At 40.7% G+C, this 19,710-nt stretch overlaps 1 protein-coding gene across 9 annotated transcripts in view; it reads left to right on the top strand.

Annotated features, from left to right (window-relative positions):
• Positions 1–19,710, top strand: part of PFKM (phosphofructokinase, muscle) — a 52,849-nt gene that overhangs the window by 20,695 nt on the left and 12,444 nt on the right. For 7 of the 9 annotated variants that reach the window (XM_037514146.2, XM_054696318.1, XM_054696317.1 and 4 more), the window contains 3 exons: positions 11,546–11,638; positions 18,459–18,532; positions 19,605–19,682. In XM_037514146.2, coding sequence (XP_037370043.1) covers positions 11,554–11,638; positions 18,459–18,532; positions 19,605–19,682 — 237 coding nt within the window. In that variant the 5' untranslated portion in view covers positions 11,546–11,553. Of the gene's footprint in view, positions 1–8,087; positions 8,176–11,545; positions 11,639–18,458; positions 18,533–19,604; positions 19,683–19,710 lie in introns of those variants that run through there. The other 2 variants (XM_037514148.2, XM_054696320.1) reach the window with 2 other exon arrangements.

The following is a 19,710-nucleotide window of genomic DNA, read 5'->3' as shown; positions in this document are numbered from 1 at the left end:
AGCTCTAATTTTATTCAAGTGCTCCTTTGTTGTTTTGGTTTTAGTCCTGGGGTGGGTGGCAAATGTTTTGAATATCCCACCTTCAGCTTCAAGTAATAGCTTCTTATGTGAGGAGATTATTCATTCTGCCTACTTCTCCTGCTGATTCAGACTCAAACTGTTCTATATTGAGAGCCTCAGGCTCAAGTCAGAAATCCTTGCTCTGCAACCCCTGTGGCTCTTCAACAGTGTACTTTCTATTCTGGGTACCAACACTGAGCACCCCCAGTACAATGCCAGGTCTCAGGAGGCCCCAATATTGGTGTGTGCCCAAGTTAACTATCATAGATAGGGGATTCTGTAAAACAACAGTCCCTCCCTCTTCTGGGTTGTACTGCCCTGATATTGGAATAAACAAAGTTCACTTAAAGTTTTTCTACCCTTTTCTACTGGATCATTATTCCCAAAGTGTGCTGTGGTTGCCTGTTTTTCCCTCAAGGGTTTTTGGGGTTGTTCTACTACAATATGGTTTTGAGTATGTGGAAGAGGCAAGCCTGATATCTTCACTCTGTAACCAATTTGCTGAACTCAATGATCACATTGCATGTCAGTGGTGTAAATACACCTATTGAAAGACAGATTATGAAAGTGGATTAAAAGAACATTACCCAGTTCTATGTTGTCTACTGGAAACCCATTCAAATATGAAGACACACAGATTAAAAGTAAATGGATGAAGAACCATATATCATAATAATGCTCAACAAAACAGAATTGGTTAAATTAATTTGAGGAAGAGCATATTTTAGACTAAGCAAAATTATTAGGGGTAAAGAAAGGCATTATATGACAATAAAGGGGTCAATTCTCCAAGAGAACATAACAGTGTTTCAAAGTATGCCAGGCAAATGATAAAAGTGCAAGGAGAAGTAGACAAATCCAGTATCAGAGTTGGAGACTTTAACATTCTTTTCTCAGAAGTGGACAGATTGAGCAGACATAAAATCAGTAAAGATATTCTTGAACTCCATAATGCTATACAACTGGGTATAATTAATGCTAACAATTCATTCGACAACAGCAGAATACACATTTTTAAGTTCACATGGAATATTCACCAAGATGTTCTAGTTAACAGAACACAACAAATTCAAAAGAACAGAAGTCATACAATATCTTCTCAGTCCACAATGGAATTAAATGAGTAACCAATAACAGGAAAATCCCCAAATACATGGAGATTAAATAACATTCTTCTTTTTTTTAACACTTTTTAAAAAATATATTTATTTATTTATTTATACAAGCACAGGGTATAGTCAGAAGCACGGGAGGGTGAGAGAATTCACCAGAGCCAGAGCGGGGAACAGAACAGGCAGACTGACGAAGGAACTGCTGAGGGGAGCAGCGGGCACACAGGAGAGGTCTGCACGCCATGTGGGACCCTCGCCAGTGCCTGGGGATCGAACTAGCGTTGCAGAGGCTGCGGGCAGCTTTACAGCCCAGCGCTCAACTGCTGCACCACCGGGGAGGCCCTAAATAACATTCTTCTAATAATGAATGGGTCAAAGAAGAAATCCAAAGAAAAACTAAGGAATGTTTAGAACTCAGTGAAAATGAAAACAATATCAAATTTTCTGTGATGCAGCAGAAACAGTGCTTAGAGGTAAATTTATAACAGAGTGCACATATTAGAAAAGAAGATCTAAATTTAATAATTTAAGTTTCTACCTTAGAAAATTAAAAAGAATTAGTGAAATCCAAAGTAAGAAAAAGAAAATAAATAAGAATTGGAGCAAATATCAATATAATTGAATAGAGAAAATCAATGAACACAAAAACTGGTTCTTTGAAAAGACTAATAAAAATATAAGGCTCTAACTGAACCAAGAACAAAAAGAACACAGATCAGTAAGTATCAGAAATGAGCACCTCACTACAGATACTATGAATATTTAAAGGTTTATAAAGGAATACTATGAATAATTCTGTGTCCACAAATTTGATAACCTATATGAAATGTACTAATTCCTTGAGAGAAACAATCTGATAACATTTACATAACAAAACAATCTGAATAAGACTATGTCTAATACATTATAACAATAATTAAAAAATTTTGAAAAAAAGAAATTCCTAGGCCCAGATGGGTTCACCCAGTTTTCACAATCACTTTCAGAAGACAGAAACAGAGACACAATTCCTAATACATTCTACGAGACCAGCATCATCAAAACACCAAAGCCAGCTAAAACCATTATAAAATAATAAAATTAAAAACCATCTGTTATGAACATAGATGCAATAATCCTCAAAAAATATACTAGGAAATTGAACGAAAAAACAAACAAACAACAAAAAAAAAGCATTATATACCATGACCAAGTAGGATTTAGCTCAGGTATGTTTTATCATTTGAAAATCATATATATATAAAACCCATATATATATACACACATATGTTATATATATACATATATAAATATATAATCACATAAGCAGATTAAAATAGAGAAATCACAATAGCATATCACTAGATAAAGAAAAAGCATTTGACAAATATAACACCCATTCATGATAAAAAATTCTCAGTAAGCCAGAATTGGGAATTTTCTTAGCTTGATAATGGCTATCTACAAAAAATACCCTACAGGTAACATCATATTTAATGCTAAAAATCTTGAAGCTATTCCTTTAAACAAGGCAAAGATGTTTTCTTGCACTACTCCTTTTCAACTTTGTGTTAAGTCTTTGTTAATGGAATAAGGTCAAAAAAGGAAATAAAAAGTCTGCAGATGGAGAAAGAAGATTTAAATTTGTCTTTGTTCACAGATGACACCATTGCCTAGGCAGAAAATCCAAGAGAATTGACAAATAGCTCTTGCACTAATCAGTGGTTAATAGTAAGTTTGCAGTATGCAAGGTTAATTAATATGCAAATGTCAATTGCTTTCCTATATATCAGAAATAGCCAAGTGGTATTTGAAATTAAATACTGTGTCCCAGACATGGACAGGATTGACAGGTTGAAAGCTCTTTCTCGATTCCTATTCATTTATATTAGCACCCTCAAACTTTAATACTTAGATATAAATATAACAAAATGTATATAAGATATATATGAGGAAATCTATAACACTCTGATGAATGAAATCAAAGAACTAAATAAGTTGAGTCTGTGTCCATAACTAGGAAGATTCATTATGAACCAGATGTCAGTTTTTTCCAACTTGATCAAAAGATCCAATGCAATTCCAATAAAAATCCCAGCAAATTTTCATGGATATCAACAAACTGATTCTAAAGTTTATATAGAAAGATAAGCCAACATGATACTGAAAGAGAACAAAGTAGAAGACTGACATTACCCAACTTAAAGAGTTACCAAAAAAGCTATAGAAATCAAGATATTATGAGATTTGCTAAAGACTAGACAAATTCATCAATGGAACAGAATAGAGAGCTCAGAAATAGACTCCTACAAATACAGTAAACTGATTTTGATTAATGAGCCAAAACATTGCAATGGATCCAAATCAGCCTCTTCAACAAATGATGATGGAACAACTGGACATCCACATGCAAAACAACAACAGCGGAATCTGTATGCAGACCTTACCTCCTTCACAAAAACAAACTCAAAATAGATCATGCACTCAAATGGAAAATTAAAATTATAAAGATCCTAAAAGTTAACATAGGTGAAAACTTGGATGACCTTAGGTATGTTTATGTCTTTTAAAATACAACACCAAAGACATGATCCATAAAAGAAATAATTGATAAGTTTGACTTCATTGAAATTAAAGTGCAGTCAAGATATGGAAACAACCTAAGTGCTCCAAAACAGATGAGTAGATCAAGAATATTCAGTATGAATACACAATGGAGTACTACTCAGTGATCAAAAAAATAACCCAAAACAAACTCAAGTCATTTGTGGGAACATGGATGGAATTGGAAGGGATTATGCTAAGTGAAATAAGCCAGAAGGAGAAAGATAAATACTGGATGATGTCACTTATATGTGACAAACATTAAAACCAACATGTTCTGAGGCATCCATTAAGGAGGGGGGAGAAAGAAGAGGGGGAGGGGGAAGGGGAGGAGTGGTGAGAGAGAAGGAAGGGGGAGGGGAGCACAATGGACTGTAGTGAGGACTGTGGGTGCTTTGATGGTGGGAAAAGCTTAAAAGAAATTTAAGTCTACAATTCAGTGTGGTTTTTTTTTTGTATATTCATAAAGTTCTTCAGTTATGTGGTGTTTAGGTGTTTTCATCACCTACAAAAGCAATCAGTCATTTCCTTGCCATCATGCTTTGTGTCTCTATTGATGTTTTTATCTTGGACATTATGTATTGGTAGGATCATGTACTATGTGGTGTTTTCTGAATGACTGCCCCTGAGCATGTTTTCAAGGTTCATCCATGTTGCAGCATGTGCCAGTTCTTCTTTTTCTCACCAGCTAAAATTCTGTGGTATGAATTTGTCACATTTTATTTGTCCATGCATGAGTTGATGAACATTTGAACCATTTACACTTTTTTGTCTATTTGAATAATGTGGCTGTTAACATGGGGACACACATTCGTGTGTGTGTGTGTACATGTGTTTATTTTCCTTGGGTGTATACTTAGAAGTGGAGTTGCTGGGTTATATGGTAACTCTATGTTTAACTTTTTTTTTTAAAGATTGATTTATTTATACATACAAGAACTGGGGTACAGGCCAGATGTGCTGGAGGGTGAGAAGCTTCACCAGAGATAGAGCAGGGAACAGAACAGGCAGAATGAGGGGAGCAGCAGGCAAGACAGGAGAGGTCTGCTGCGCCATGTGGGTATCTCCCAGGCTGGCCAGGATCACAGTGCTGCGCTCAACCATCTGCGCCACCAGGGAAGCCCCTATGTTTAACATTTTGAGGAACTACTAAACTGTTTTCCATGGTGGTTGCACCATTTTATCTTCCTACCAGCAATATACAGGTGTTCTAACTTCACATCCTCCCCAACACTTATTATTTTCAATTTTTATAAAGTAAAGGCAAACCTTTCAAGTGTGAAGTGGAATCTCATATAGTTTTGACTTGCAATTCCCAAATGCGAAATGATGTTGTGTATCCTTTCATGTGCTTATTGGTTATTTGTATACATTCTTTAGAGAAATGCCAACTCAAATGCAAACATTTTTTTTTTACTTTTTATGTTATATATATTTTACATCTTTTTATGTTATATATATTTTACATCTTTTTATGTTATATATATTTTACATCTTTTTATGTTATATATATTTTACATTCTTCCTTTTTGTAGCATGTATGCTTTTTCCTCTCAGGTGTAGTCCCTGTAAAATTCTCACCACCAATTTACCTGTGCACCATCACCATAGTCCCTTGTGCTCTTCACTCCCCTGTTTTGATCACTCTCCCTCTCCCTCCCCTGCAGCAAACTTAAACAATTTTTAATATTAAATTTTATTTGATATTTTATTCAACAAAAAATGTATGTTAAATTAATAGACTATCTTTTAGAGCAGTTTTAGGTCTACAGAAATTTAAATAGTATTGACTAAAGTTCATAATTTACATTAGGATTCATTCTTTGCATTCTTTGTACTGTTTCATACGTTTGACAAAAGTATAATGTCATGTATTCATCATTATAGTATGATAGAGAATAGTTTCATTACCTAAAAATTCCCTGTGCTTTGCCTGATTATCCCTTCCTCTCTACTCCAAGGCCTTGGCAACCACTGACCTTCTAATTGTCTTTATAATTTTGTCTTTTCCAGACTGTCATATGGTGGTAGAATCACACAGTGTGTAGCCTTTCAATCTGACTCCTTTCATTAAACAACATGTATTTAAGGTTTCTCTGACTTTTCTTGGCTTGTTAAGTCAATTCTTTTTTATTACTGAATAAATTTCTATCATATGGATATACCACAGTTTATCTATGCAACTTTTGAAGGACATTTTGATTGCTTCTGGTTTTGGGCAATTATGAATAAAACATTTGTGTTCAAGTTTTTGTATGGATGTGAGACAGCTAGTTAAAGGGAATTTGAGCTGGTAAGATGAATTGCCCCCAGTCCTGTTTGACCAGGTGGACTTAATCCTGGACTGGTGAGTCCTGTCCAAACAATTTTGCCCATCAAGCCCATCATGCTGACCATGAGGCACCAGGCTAGAGAAAAAGCATTAAATCCCAACTAATGATAATCTCACAGTTTCCTGGAGGGAGTAGGCCATAAGCTCACATGTGCAGTTGGAATGGAATAGCCCATCCCAGAGCAAGCTATAATGCTGTTCTACTTCTCCCTGCCTTGTTGACTTAGCGGTTAAATATCTCCTCCTAACTCCCTTCAGGGAACCAGATTAATTCTCCTTTCAGGGACTGGCTCCCTAGTTCATGAGTCTCTACTAATGCCTTACTTGGTGCAACTACCCTCAGAGGTCTCTGATGAATTCTTTCCCTAGAGGGCAAAGGATTCACTATTTTTGAGTTGGGGCCTGTAACTGGTACAGTTTTCAACTCATTTGGGTAACTTAGGAGTGTGATTTTTGGATCATATGGTAGGACTATTTAGCTTTGTTAGAAACTGACAAGTTATTTTTTATAGTTACCGTCCCACTTTGCATTCTCACTGACAGAGTGTTCCTATTGCTCCACCAGCTTCTTACCAGCATTTAGTATTGTCAGTTTTTATTTATTTTAGCCATTCTAATAGGTTGTAGTATCTCATTGTTTTCCCTGATGACATCTGATGTGGAACATAAATTCATAAGCTTATTTGCCATCTGTGTATCTTCTTTGGTATGTTTTCAGATCTTTTGTCCATTTCTAAATGGTGTTTCTTTTTGTTATTGGGTGGCAAGAGTTATTTATATATGCTGAATACTAGCCACTTAGGAGATATATGGTTAACAAATAGTCTCTTATTCTGAGGGTTGTCTTTTCAGTTTTTGATGATAACAGTTGATACAAAAAGGTTAATTCTGTGTGGTGAAATGGTTTAATCTAGTGATTTGCTTTCTTAGTATTTGTAGCTGTAACACAGGGGGAAGGCAGTAGAAACAGCAAGGAGTGAGATGACTAGAAGAGGTCGGCAGCCATGGTGTGGGTGGCACAGAGAAAGGAGTATAGAGAACCTGAGACCAGGATGCACCTCTTGCTGTGGGAGTAATGGACTCACATTCCCATGGGTGGATCCTGTTTGCTTTGTGGCTCAACAGGTACCCTGGTTTCACTACCAGAATCCTGCACCCCCTCCTTACTGCAGGAGAGACCGGCTATCATGGCAGGGATCTTGCCTCTCGCACCCTCATTCCTATTTAATTTTTCTGTATTTTTCTCTCTGAGAAAGGTAACATAAATGTAAGAGGAGTTTCTGCGGTCCCACTATAGACAATACCAGAGTTCAACATTACTCAAAGGCAGGCACTCCATTTTTATTTTTATTTTTGCTGTGGAATAATTTCTTGCTGAACTTTATTTTTATTTTTTAAATTTTTTTTTCACTTTTTAAAAAATTTTTATATTCCCCATACAATTGCAACCCCGATTTTGACCCCAATTCCAACCCCCCCCCCCAAAGAGTGTCTCTGGTTCATAGTTTCCTAGTTGTTTGTTGATTTTGATTTTTTTCTTTCTTATAGTTATTCTTTTTCCTGGCCCATATTTAGGTTTTCTAGATCATTTCATTTTTCTTTTCATTTCTCAGCACCTGATACAAAATCTAGCACACAGCCTTTCAATAAACGTTCGGAGAGTGACATCGAAGGGGGACAATGAATAGGGCCAGAGGGGCGGTGTCATTACCGGTTGCTGAGAAAGTTTGAATGCAAGGAGTCTCAGCCCAGCCTAGGAAAAAGCTGCCTCTGCTGACACGGGAAGCAACTACATAATTCCTGATTCCCACTGCACACAGGAGCTGATGGCTCCTGAGCTAGAAACGAGGAGCCCAGGAACCACCGAGGAGAGAAGAAACTGTCAAAAGCCGATGCCCTTGCGGAGCCGCGGGCGGGCGGGGAGGCGGGAGCGGCGGGGCGGGGCGGACCGGGCGCCGGGGGCTCGGGACGCGCCCCTCCTCCCTCCTGCGCCAGCACCTGGCTCCTCCCCGCTCACGGCGCCCCTCCCCCTCCCCAAGGACAGTGTGCAAGGAAGCCTCCGCTGCTGCAGAGAGCCGGGACCTCAAGGCAAGAGGGGCTGGGTCCAAGAACGTGGGGGGCAGCCGAGAGAGAGGTGGGGGCGAACGTTTTAGGGGACGCGATGGCGGAGGGCGAAGGGTGCAGCAGGGAAAAGAAGAGGTGGAATGGCATCCGGCAGGAGGCCCGAGGGGGATGGGCAGGGCGGTCTGAAGGAGCCGAGCCCCTCGCCTGCTGTCTCTCCTGCTCTCCCTGACCCGTCCCCGGGAGGTGGCAGGGATGGCGGGAGGTGCTCGGACCTCGCCGCCTTCGGTGTCCTGCGCTCCTGGCCTGGCGCTCAGCCAGTTCTGTCAGGGAGCCTGTGATGCTGCCTCCCGGTTACTTCTCTCTCCTGCGTGCTTGTCTGTACGCCAGGGACTTCATAGATGGGTTTAATGTAGATGTGTTTATTCCTACCCTGTGTCGCTGTGGGCAGATGAAGGATGCGTGGATGTTAAGCTGCGTGTGTTTCTGCGCCCTGTGCCTCCCTAACTGTCTTATTAGAGACGCAGGAGAAGCATCTGAGCCGTGTTGTGCATGTCAGCACACCCGAAGTTCCTTTGTGTGGTTCATTCTCTCCCTCACTGGAGCCTTCAGGGATGAAAGATCTCTGATTGTTTTTTTTTTTTTTTTTAATCCAGCGATGAGCCTTCAGAATGAATGAGAAGAGAAAACACTGGGGGAAAGGGATCAGCATTGGCATCCGTTTTGTTCTTTGTTAACAAATTTTTCGCATCCTATTTGCACCAGCAACTTCATCTTTCTCTTTTAAAAACAGGAGAAACTTGAACATGAACACTAGTTAAACATTAGTGTGTCTACATGTATGTTTCTCTTCCTCACATTTCCTGTGACTGTATGCTTTCTCACAGCCCCTGTGTTAGCAGAATCTAGAGCTGTATCTGTACCCAAGGTTGCTATGAAATTTTCATGTATTTGTACCTGATTTTTGTTGTTCATTAGTTCTTTCAACGAGTATTTATTAAACTCCTGTTATGTGCTAGATTTCTCAAGATTGTGGGCAATTTTTAAAAAATAAACATAAAAAAAATAAACATATGCCTTTCCTGGAGGAGTTTTCAGTCTAGTTAAGAAAAATGACTTCAGCAATCATATAGCCCAATAGTCTGCATGCTTTTTCTGTACCGGACAGTTAATATTTTAGGGTTTGCCAGCTCTCTGGTCACTCTTGCAATAGTATACTCTGCTGTTGGAGCACAGAAGCAGACATGGGTAACACACAAAAAAATGGGGGTGGTGTGGACACTGCAGTGTGTATTTCATATGATTTTTATGTCATGATTTTTTTCCAACAGTTTAAAAATGTAAACATTTTTCTTATTTTGCTGCCATACAAAAACTCAAGAAGGTCTAGCTTTGGCCTGTGGACTGAAGTTTGCTGTCCCCTAAATGGTCCAACCTTTTCAGTACATAAGAAGCAATTAAAATACCACATGAAGTAGTAATTAAGCAAATGGTCCAGTTCCAGACAATATGTGGCTAGAGGAAGTCCAAAAAGAAGCCCCCTTTGACCTATGAAGGCTGGAGAGGTTTACTGGAGTAGTGAGTAGTCTTAAATTATGGTGTGAGATGGATATTGATCTGTGGGAAGGATCAAGTGACCTTCAGGAGAGGGGCTATAGTACGCCCAGACACAGAAGAGATGCACAAAGAATGTTCAGGGAATGATGGAGCTGAGAATTTACAGGAGCAAAGGTTGAAGCTATTGGCAAGGGCTAGGTAGTGGAAGCCTGGAATGCTAATCCAAGATGTTTGGCTTTTATCTGTCAGCACTGATTATATATAGTATGTGTATGAATCTGTGTCTTTTAATAACACTGTGCGTCATTATGTATGTGTGTCTTTATGCAGGTCTCACTGCATGTATTCATTTGCCCGTGTGTGGATTTGTTGTGTATGTGACCTATGTCTTTATCAGCTACCCTGATTTCCCAGATTCACAGCTGACACATGAGTTGTCTTAAATGTCATCAGCTCCTCCTATTCATGTGAATGAAACCTCTCTCCACCGAGGCTTTAGAGGCCTGTGGCCTTTCCATGGAAGTTTATGGTTTGTGTCTGTAACAGAATGAAGCAGTGAAACACCAGCAGAGGGGGATCAGCTATTGTAGGTGGTTCAGGCAGAAAGAGGCAGTGAGGATAGAAAGGGGAATATAATAAAAAGGGAGAATAGCATTTGGTAACCACTTTGATTCTGAGAGTGAGAAGATAAATTGAAAAATAACAGATTTTAGCCTGGTTAACTAAGAGAAGGATAATTCCATGGCATTTTATTTTTCACATTTTTTTAAGGTTTATTTATTTGTGCATAGAAGAACTGGGATGTAAGTCAGAGGTGTGGGGGGTAAGAGGATTCACCAGAGAGAGTGGGGAGGTAGATCTGCCGAAATACACTGCTGAAGGGAGCACTGGGTGAGGCAGGAATGGTTTGCTGCGCCATGTGGGTTGCTCCCTGGCTGGCTGGGATAGAGCACTGGATGGAACTCATGCTGCAGTGGCTGGTGGTAGCTTGATAGTGCTGTCTTTGACCCCTGTGCCACCAGGGAGGCCCTCCACCGGTATTTTATTGATAGAAAAATATGTCTTATGTATTTCTTTGAGAATGGTAAGTCCTAAAGACAAAAATAGGAGGTGTTCACATGGCACATGTATCTGTGCCTGTGGCAGTGGCTTTGTGTTACTCTTCCTACTTGATACTATGTAGTGTGAGAGGCAAGACCCCAAGATAAAGGATTAAGAGAGGCTGAGGAGGAGAGGCTGAGAGGGGTGGGGAAAGACATAGGAAATTCCTAACCAGTCCTAGTGTGACAGTCTTAGTTCAGCCAAGCTCTAATGTGCCTTTATAACTGAATGTCCACTTCTAGTTCAACTCAAATCTTAAACTATCACCCAGCCTGCCCTTACTTTTTCTGCTTCCACTTTGCTGGGTCTCAGTCAGTGTACCAAACTTCTTCTTATTCTACCCTTTGTAAGCACCATCTCTTTGTGAAAAGGGAGGAATCCTTTAGGCTAACTTGGCTTTCCTCGTTTCCCCTCCCTCATTTCTATTTGGTCATCTGCCTTTCTCCTTGACCTTAGCTTATTTTCCAAATAGGCCCCCTTTAGGGGGAGGGATCAGGAAGGGATTAGCCAGGACTTTTGCAGTGTTGGGCTTCATTACTGTGACATTTCAGCTTGTCACTCTGAAGGCGTGTAGTCTGTCTTCTGGAAGAAGTCCAGAACTCCCAGCCTGCAAAGTCTAGATTTAGCGTAGTGGGAGAGCCTCGCTGAGGTGGATCTAGCCAGTCTGACAAAGCCATTTCTTGAGCTAATAGCACCTGGATCCCGCTGTTTCTTAACTGGCCATTATCTTGAATTCTAGATTGGATCATGACCCATGAAGAGCACCATGCAGCCAAGACCCTGGGGATTGGCAAAGCCATTGCTGTGCTAACCTCTGGTGGAGATGCCCAAGGTAAAGGAGGGCCCTGCTAGGGGAGCGGACAAAAGCAGGGCTGGGAGGAGCCCTTGGGTTTCTTGATTCCCTGTAGAACAGAACTATCTTCCTTAATTTTCTCCTGCTGTCAATTCATGCTGGAAACCTGGGCTTACCTAAAAATCTCTGTCATGACTAAGTCCCCAAGTGCTTTTGATTTTGTTTGCTCTGCTTTTTAATTTATTCAAATCTTCATAAAATTTCTAAGTTTCTCGGATGATTTGGGACCATTTTGGTCCTGTGGGACCTAAAAGGCTGATGTTTTCTCAAGCAACACTGGATAGAGACTAAAGTGATAAAATTGTTGCAGCGGTGGTAGGTAGATTCACTTTGACTACATTGGACATGGCAGGGAAGTGGGGAGACCCACAGTTGGTCTTTGCGGGGCACGACTCCATCATCACATAGTAGCTCTGACATTTGTGGAGTGGCTGCACTTGCCGTGACCAGGCACCTCATTTCTATAGCACATTTCCTTTTCCCAGGCACAGTTGTACTTCACTGCTTGTCTCCTGGCCTTTCTTTCCTTCTTTCTCTTTAGCCCTTAAACAGGAAGAGCAGCGGTTAATTGGTATAGATTCCTGGGGAAACAAGGGGAAGGATGGCCAGAAAGCAAAATGAGAGAGCACCCATCTCTGGGTTGAGTCCAAGAAATCCAGAAGTCAGAAAAATCAAATACCTGGGAAAATGTGGGAGATCCAGATGTGACTTTTTAAAAACTATTTCCCCCTCATCTGATGATCTTATATATTTTCACTTATAGTATGTTGAATCTCTCTGGAAGGAATACCAAGACTTGGAGTCAGTGATGAGAAAAAGAGGTTTCAGCCAGTCTCCTCTTTCCTCTGCACCCCTGTTCCTAGGCTTTGTGCTAAGTACCCATTTTGTACAGATCCCTGTGTTGTATGTTGCAAAGAAGTTGATTTCCTTTGGGAACTTACAGTTTGATGAGGAAAGATATCATACATTATTAGAATTCTTATGTCAGGTGCATAAATAAAAATAATTAAATGTGCCTTAACGAAATACAATCCATTTGTATAATGAAATGAAAGAACCTGGTTGGATTCACCTGTGAAAACTGGAGAAGATAGATTTCAAGAAACTGGACTCTTCATTCAAGTAAAGTACTTACACTAGTGCCTGGTACACAGTAACTACCCAATAAGTGCAATATTAATAAGTAAAAAATGAATTGTTGAGCATCTGTCGTGTGCCAAGCAGGAGAGCAGGCATAAGGGTACAGCACTGAAAAAGTCACATGTTGCCTTTGTCTTATGATCCTTCCTGGTCTATTAACTCTGATGTCTGTGAGTTCCTGCTGTCTAATGAAACCTGCTTAGTTATGTCTAGAAAAGCTAGATTTTAAGTATATTTTTAAACTAATGCTTATTTAATTATAATTATGATATGTTTTATCTTTATCTGTCTATCTGCCTGCCTGTCTGTCTGTCTATCTTCGTATCTACCAATCTGTAGTGAATAGGAGAATGCTAGAATGATGAAACTGAGGAAGGAGAGCATAGAACCCTGAATTTAGGAGTAGTAACCAATTTGGAGTAGAGTCTTAGATAAGTCTGTAGGGACCTGATCTGGATTCAGTCACTTCTCTCTTTTCTCCTAGAAAGAATCCCATGCCAATACTGAGTTCTTCAATATAAACTCTGCATTGATTCTAAAACCTTAGTAGGATGGTCTGTGGAATTGGGTTGTCAGATTAAGAGGAGTGGGAATCTGCTAAAAAAATAAAAAATAAAAATAAAAGTCCAAGTAAGAGTAATGAAATTATGAAAAAGACTTGTCTCTGAACAGGGGAAGGGGTTTAGAGAGAGGGAGGGAGGAGGGGAAGGAGAGACAGAGAGAGAGAGGCAGACCTAGGATTTAACTTGGTCTAAGCAGCAGATCCCTTCCCAGCTTCTGACCCTGGGCACTGAGCCTCTCTTGTGCTAGGGATGACCATCACCTGCTTTAAGGATCATTATCCATGGAGATATAGGCTATTGATAAGCTGGTTTCTGGAGAGTCCAGCTGGGGCCAGTGGGATCCTCTTACCCAGGGAACCACCCCACTCCAGTTCGAATAGCATCACAGATGCATGTGAGTAGGGGCTGGGAGTGGTGGAGGATGAAATTCTAGTGAGGTGAAGAAGCAGAACAGAAAACTTCAATGTAGAATCCAGAGATCCCAAGTGAGGGAGCAGCTCAAATACAGACGTCTCCTGACCAGTCTAATAGCCCCTAGTTTTCCCAGGGAGAGAGCATAAGAAGGCTTTTTTTCTAGAGGCTTTGGGCCATATGCGAAAGTAAGATTGTGCTCTGAAATCCAAAGGCGCTACAGCCTTGTCCTTCCCTTAGTTTAGCAAAGCTAGAAATCTCTTAGAGTAGAAGAGTGGCCAGGAATCAACTACCCTAAGCTCTAAAACCAAGAACTCCAGGATGCTGGACTGATTAGATGCCAAATCTTAGTTCCCTTTCCAGCCCAGGAGTGGTCCTTGCCCTGCTAAACCACACTAAGCCATTTAGCCTTATAAAATCAACATTTTCTGCTGGAAAGGATCTTTGTCATATGCGTTATCCTTCTGTCTTCAGATAGGCAGTCCATTCCAAATGCAAGGTTACCCTAATTTTAAAGGTTCATAGGAACAGGGGCCCTCTGGATTGCTGTTTTAGGGTTTATAATTTTTAGTTACATATCCTTCAAAAAGTTCAATTCACCTTTAACAAACATTTATTCCTTATGTTGGTGTTAAATAATTTTTAAATCCTATTCAAAGCTCTATAAAATAGGTATTAGCATCTGCTTTGAAAAACTTAGTGACCACGTCATTTATTAATCTTTTCTACCTCCTCATAGGGAACCATCACCTGTAGTTCTCCCCAAAGCTTCTTCCCAGCAGGTTGTAATTTGAGATCCATGCTTTCGGGTGTTCTCCAGAGCCCCTCCTGGCTGTACCCAGAATACCCTTGGGTGGTGCTGGTAATCTTATCCTTTGTGCTGCTTCTAAAGGGCCAGACAGCTGCTCACAGAGAGTTATTTAAGGCAGCATGGACCAACCAACCCGAGCCTGCCAGGACTGACCTGGGGCCAGAATAGGTCAGTGAAATTGGACAGGAGAACCCAAGGAACTACTAGGATTCCCTAGTATACGCTATGTATTTGTTCCAGTCTGTGGTTTCTAGAGAAGTAGGGGCTTGAAACAACATACAGAGGCACAAAAGAGGTCCTAAAATTTGATTTCTGGAAAGTATTCAGATATCTAATTTCAAGGCAGGAAGGAAGACCTCTAAGGTTGGGAGGATAGAGATCAGAAGAAGGGAGAGAGAGGAGATAAAAGAATCTCTTCTGCCTAATGGATTTGGTCATTTCCTGCCTACCATCTGTTGTTTTGCTTTACACTTAGAACTTTTTTTATTTGTTTTTCTTAATTTTTTCTCCCCACTTTTACTCAGCTTAGGAGCAGAAAACATCTTTTCAACCTATACATTTCAGAGTAATGTCTTTTCTTTATTTCTTAAGATCCATACTCCAGAATGCCAAGTAGAAAATCCCATAGGCCTTGTGAAAGTCTAGAAAATAAGTAAACAAGCAGAAGTTTCATATCTTTTCTGATCTTACTTAGTTGACTTCATCTTTCCTAAAGCAGTGATGACTTTGCTTTGACCCTAACCTTGTTTTTTCCAAATACACAGACTTTCCCTAATGCTTCTGAAAAGCCCTTTTCCTGCACAGATTTATCAGTTTTGATTCTTTCAACTTGAGGGTATGAACTTAGACTTCTAGACTTCATTGATGTCATAAGTAAGTTTTCACCTTAGTGCTCACCAGTGATCTCTTTTTGGCCAACCGAACCTTCTAGTCCTTGTCTTAAATCAATTATAAGAAGTGTTTAGTACAATTACCAATTCTTGGATCTGTGCCCTTTGGTTTCTAAAACACTGTAAAGTCTTGGTTCTCCTCTTGTCTCCCATGCTGCTTACTAGTTTTCTTCATGGAACCCCTATTTCCATTCTCATCCCTTCAATATTGGTTTTCCTCAGGGTTCCATTCCTCGCTCTTTTTCCTTCTAATTCTACCTATTCTAATTCTGCATATTCTACATATTCTAAATCTACATATTCTCTTGCAAGTCTCTTCCAACTCTGCATAGATGTCCCACAAGAAATTTAGATGCAACCTATCTAAATATGAATATATCCCTACCTCTACCCTCCCAAATTAAAACCTGCCTCAGCTCAGTGAATGGCACTACAGTTTTACCTTTTGCCTAAGTCAACCCTGGGGCATCTCCTTCTTTTCCCAAATCTTGAAATAAGTGCTGATGAGATGTAAGTCCTGTGGCATGTTCCCAGATGTCTCTTGTCCAATATCTCTTGGACAATGCTACTTTCCCAGTCTAAATTCACCATTTTTTGTCTAGGCTGCAGATGCCATCTAGTTCTGTGGTGACCTCTCTCCTTCTGCCCTCCATACTTGCTGCCAGAGGGAGCATTTTGACAGATAGACCTCATCATATTCCTCCACTCTCAAAATTTTTCCGAGATCTTGCATTGTCTGCAACTTTTTTGGGGGCGGTGGGGCACAGACTCCCTTTGAAAATTAAATGAAAGCTGTGGACCTCTCAAGGGAAATGCCCACACCTACAAAACTTTTCATTTAGTTTCGTGGGGTTTACGGATTCCCTGGTATTCCTCATTAGTTAATCCCCAATCTAACCTAGGTCTACAGAGTCAAAACCAGACTTTGTCCCTGGGCATGCAGGTGCCTGCCCACCTGTGTAGGTCACTACTTCATGTTTTACATTTTACTCTGTCTAATACTGAATTGCCTCAGGTTATAACTTGCCCCTCACCTTTGTGCTAATTCCTTACCTAGAACAATCTCCCAAAATTGTCTACCTGACAAAAAGAGTAAAAAGAAATTGTCCTTTAAGTCTTAAGAAAAATGTTGTCTTTTCTGTATAACTTCCCTTCACTTCCTCCTGACAGCTTAGATGCACCTTTCCTTTTCCACACTGTACTTTGTGCTTGTCACCTTCATGGAGACACATGTTATAACCATATTATAATTCTTCACAAGTCTTGAGAACCTGTGCCAGGCCCCTTATCTTACTATACCCTTATTCTCTGTTGTTCATTGCTGTAGCCCCAGTACTTAACACAGTGCCATCAACATGATAGGTGCTGAGCAAACATTTGTGCAGGGAATAAATGGAACTTGAATTTGATTTGGAGGTTGTAGCCATTGATAAGAACCTTTGTCAGCCAGCAAAAAAAAAAAAAAAAAACCCACATAAAATAACCAGACTTTCTCACCTTTTTGATTCTATTCCATTTCATGTAACTTTGGAAGATGCAGTAGTTTGTGATGATTTTAGTCTGGTCCTGTAGAATTTTCCACTTACTGGTTTCTTTGGTGCTTACAGGTGTATGATATTTCTCCAAGCAGGGTTAATGGCCACATGAATAGATTTTTAGATTGGCAAAAAACAAAACAAAACAAAACAAAAAAACCCAAAAAGTATGTACTAGAGTATCTGAAGGAGGGTGGCTAAAATTGTTCATGAAATATTAATTCATCCTGGCTCTAAGATTTCCTTAAGCAGCACCGTTAGCCCCTTTTTATAGGGCACAGTTACCTGTATCAACACCCAGGAGTGTTTTCCATCCTCACCAATGAAAAACAGTGTGGTCGTGCTCGGCACTATATCAGCAGCCTTATTTCCCATGTGGAGCTACTTGTCACTCTGTGACAGGTTAGCTCCATGCAAGATTTAGTGCAGAAGGCAAGAAAATCCTAGTACAGCCAGTGTGATTAGGAGGGCACGCACAGCAACAAACTCTCAGGAGAGACAGTTCAGTTCTTGAGCAGCTAGTAGGAAAGAGATTGTACTCATGTAGGGCGAAGGAGAAAAACTCTCCTCTGTGTTTCAGTCCTCCTTGTTTCTCCAGGGAAACAATAATTTACAGCATAATTTTAAGTTCCTCATATCCACCTTTTATATAGGATCACAGGAGGGAGGTGCACAGGAGAAGTCAGCAAGAGCAGAGTCCCCACTAATTCTTCCTGCACGCATGGTCACAGCCTCTTCTGCAGTGTGGGAGCCAGAGACTCTCCACTGTGTGGTCTTTAATGGGACAACTCAAATGACACTAAAAAGCTGTGTGTGTGTGGAGATTGGGAGAATCTGCTAACCAGGAATGGATATACGCAGTGACTGGTCAGGATACCGAACCTCAGGAGGTCATGTCTTTGTCCCCAGAAGTCTATCAAGTGGGAGATCTAGATTTAGTGCAGAAGGCAAGAAAAACCTAGTCCCGCCACTGTGATTAGTAGGGCACAGCAGGGAAGTCAGTAGTCTGGTTTAAACATTTTAGGACTTGGATTCAAATCTGTTTTCTAAGAGTACTAAGTCTGATCTTGACCTCTTTGAACTTCAGTTTCCAAATCTGGAAAATGGTGGCAATTCCTAGGTTGTAGATTTAAGGGAGTGATGTTTGACAAGCATTTCTCAGTGTCTAACCCACAATAAACATTGATGATGGTGATTCCCCAAGGAATTCCTTATAGAAGAGGTCTTAGGAAAGAAGGGATTTGGAGACGAGGGAAGGTGAGGGGGTATCTGGAGCTACATTAACACTAACATAGTAATTCGATGCTAGTGGGAAGACCAAAGCACTTGCAGGAGAGGAACATTCTAGGCTCAGAAAAAAGCCTAAGAAGAGTACCATCTCGTGTAGGAGTCTAGGGCTGCTCTTCTGGGGAGTAACCTCTTCCTGACTTCTTTCTTCCTTCTTTGTAGGTATGAATGCTGCTGTTAGGGCTGTGGTTCGTGTTGGAATCTTTACTGGAGCCCGTGTCTTCTTTGTCCATGAGGTTGGTTCTCTAATTTGTTCTCCCTCATACTTTCTCTGTTTTCTGCATCACCTTTGCCCCCTCCTCCCTTCTCTTCTCTCCCAATTACAAAGCTCTGTCTGATTTGGCTATTCTTCTCTTCATGAGTCACTCCTGCCTACTCCTGTGATATGTCCACATATGTCCCAGCATATGCAGATGGGCTCTGCCTTAACCCAAAGCAGGGAGGAAAACTGAAATGAGTTAGTATTTCACAGCGAATTAAGTATATCCAGAGATAGAGCTTAAAGAGGAAAGAATCTCTTGGGCCTCCCCTGGTGGCACAGTGGTTGAGCACTGGGCTGAAAAGCTGCCTGCAGCCTCTGCAGCGCCGGTTCGATCCCCGACCACCGGCGAGAGTCCTACGTGGCGCGCAGACCTCTCCTGCCACCCGCTGCTCTCCTCAGCAGTGTATTTCATCAGTCTGTCTGTTCTGTTCCCCGCTCTGGCTCTGGTGAATTCTCTCACCCTCCCGCGCTTCAGACTGTACCCAGTGCTTGTATAAATAAATAAATAAATCTTTAAAAAAAAGGAAAAAAGAGGAAAGAATCACATATTTCTGTCATTTGATTTTCTGAAGTTCTGAGTCCTCTGGTTCTTTTCTCTCAGTTCTCTCTCATTCTAGTCTGTCTGCCTTTCTTCCCTCAAGTTTTATACTCTCTTATCTTTTCAAGTCATGTTTCTGTCTCTCCCTCCCTCTCTTCTTCCTTTGTTGTTATCCAAACCATCTGTTATCTAGTTCCTCTGGGAAGCAGATTGAAGGAAATAGGATAAGCCAAAAATAAGGGGAATTAAGATTAAATTTAGGGATTTAAACATCCTGATATTTCAAGAATGGGAGAATCTAGAAGAGAGTATTGAAAAGTTGATATCTCCTTGCTTGGACTATGTTGAATGTGGTTGTCTCCCGAGCATCCAGGAGTCAATCCCCAGGAGTTACTAATGGTAGGAGGTGACCTAATGCTCACAGAACCTCTTCCCAGGGATCCTGTGTTAATCCTGGGAGTTCAAGGGGAAGCCTAGCAGAGGCTGAATGATATAATGTGCCCCACAGGGTTATCAAGGCCTGGTGGATGGCGGAGACCACATCAGGGAAGCCACCTGGGAGAGTGTTTCGATGATGCTCCAGCTGGTATGTTCCAAAGAACTCTTGTGCCACA

The sequence above is a fragment of the Talpa occidentalis genome, unplaced genomic scaffold, assembly GCF_014898055.3.
Source record: "Talpa occidentalis isolate TD23 unplaced genomic scaffold, MPIMG_talOcc4v2.1 talOcc4.16, whole genome shotgun sequence".
NCBI classification, from domain to species: domain Eukaryota; kingdom Metazoa; phylum Chordata; class Mammalia; order Eulipotyphla; family Talpidae; genus Talpa; species Talpa occidentalis.
The sequence above is the reverse complement of the archived record's forward strand: the minus strand, read 5'-3'. Positions and strand labels throughout refer to the sequence as shown.